At 38.3% G+C, this 1956-nt stretch overlaps 1 protein-coding gene across 1 annotated transcript in view; it reads right to left on the reverse strand.

Moving 5' to 3' along the window:
- The window catches only part of allc (allantoicase), a 7823-nt gene that overhangs the window by 3901 nt on the left and 1966 nt on the right, over positions 1-1956 (reverse strand). Inside the window, exons 2-3 of the mRNA XM_015382466.1 lie at positions 1695-1745; positions 1055-1142 (exon numbers count right to left, since the gene is read on the reverse strand). Coding sequence (XP_015237952.1) covers positions 1055-1142; positions 1695-1745 — 139 coding nt within the window. The remainder of the gene's footprint in view (positions 1-1054; positions 1143-1694; positions 1746-1956) is intronic.

Genomic DNA, 1956 nt, shown 5'->3' on the forward strand with positions numbered 1-1956 from the left:
TGGGGTATTATTTTTATTTTGTCTTATCCTGATAAATTGTTTCAGTTCGTTTTAGCATTTAGCACAATTAAGCTTTTTTCATGATAGGACTCGTGCGCGCGCCATGAGAGAGGGGAGGATGGAGAGTGAGGAGGACTCCAGCAGCAAAACAGCGCTTTCCAGATGGAAATACCGGTGTTACGTCGAGCTGCGTTTCCCCATCAGATACGGTTTCTCCCGCATCTCCGCACAGCGCGGCGGCACAAATCACTGTGTAAGCGACAGGAAACGCGCATGCTCGCTAAAGGCGCGTAACAGTCGCCCTGTGCTCGCGCCACAGGAGAACTACGGAGAGCTGAACGATCATTTGCCTATATGGAGAAAGGGAGAAAAAACACAGGATTTCAAAATTAGACATCCCCAGTAATTAACTTCATACACTCGCAAAAACGCAATAGTTACTTTTACTACTAACTAGTTACTTTTAACTAGTCTAACTCAGTTACTTTTTGGGAGAAGTAACTAGTAAGAACAGTTTCTTCCCCCAAGCCATTGCCCCCCTCAACTCCGACCTGCACTGTCGGTCACTTTCCACCTGTTTTGCACTATTCCCCCCCCCCACAATCTGTGCCAGTACTGTTTACATTTCCTTTTCCTTTTAATATATTTATACTTTTTTATTTTTCATTTTTTATTGATTTTACGGTAGCTGATATGGAAGTCCCAAAATCTCATTGTATCCGTTGCAGAATATGATGACAATAAAGGCTTTTTGACTTTGACTTTTGTAACTATAACTAATTACTTTTTCAAAGTAACGGTATTATAGCACAGTTAAAAGCTCAGAACAGTGACCTGGCATTACATATGCTCTTTAAATTTAAGGGTGATGAAAATACTTTTGCTGCAAATATCTTAATCTTGTAATGAAATAAGGAATGATTTACAACCTGCAGGACAATGTCTTTTTAAGGCAGACTTTTTTACACCCCTAGAATTTGGATTGAAAATAACAAGAGAGCATTTCTCAAATTATTTATTTAACTTTTTCGCAAACCACACTTGCAATGCTCACCAGGAATCCTCTTCCTCCTCGTCTCCCATCCATCCATCCACTTCCCGAATTCGGTGAAGGCAGATCCGATGAACTGAGGAGGATCTCTCTGTTCAAACATAAAGGCTGCTTATTTTAAAAGTCTCAATGTTTGAGGGATATCAACTGATAGATAGGCCACTGTGCAAATAAATAAGATGAATAGATATATAGACTGAGGTTCTTGTTGCATAAATCAATCATCCTTTAAATGTTCCAACATTAAGTGATTGTGCAGTTTAGATTTCAGATCCTGCTAACAGCTAACCGGTTTTTCCTTGTTTCTTCTGGTATTTCGATTATTGATCTTTCATTAATAAGTTCAATGTTTTTTATATTGGAAAACCTCTTTACCATCACCCTAATCTTAACCCACCAGCACAGAATCTCTGTCAGATATTTATAGCTGCATCCCCCCTCTAGATTATTTATCTAGGTCTCACTTTCTGTAACTGTCTTCAAATGTCCAACTGTGGAGCCAGAGAGGAATTCTGAGACATAAAGAAACCAAATATATAAACACTGTTTGATTTAAAAGCCTATTTATGGGGTTTGTTTTCCAGAATTGGTCAGCAATGCTTTTATATCATGAAGGTAAATTCGATATAAACAAGACTTTCACCTTTAGCAGGTTTTTAGCAGGAGCAAACCACTCGTCTGTGGCAAAAATAACCTGGAAAAATGAAAAACAGAGCAAAATGTTAGCAGCAGAACGAAGCAACCAGACACATGGAAACGGATTATTTAAAGGAAAAGTCCGGTCAGCGAAGAATAATCAATGGATCATTATTTATACCTAAAACTAATATGATTTAATGAATTTAACGTTAATCAGAGGAAAAAATAAAAACAATACATTTGTCGCGATCACTGAGTCTGGGAGC

Source organism: Cyprinodon variegatus, unplaced genomic scaffold, assembly GCF_000732505.1.
Source record: "Cyprinodon variegatus isolate N-32 unplaced genomic scaffold, C_variegatus-1.0 Scaffold257, whole genome shotgun sequence".
NCBI classification, from domain to species: Eukaryota; Metazoa; Chordata; class Actinopteri; order Cyprinodontiformes; family Cyprinodontidae; genus Cyprinodon; species Cyprinodon variegatus.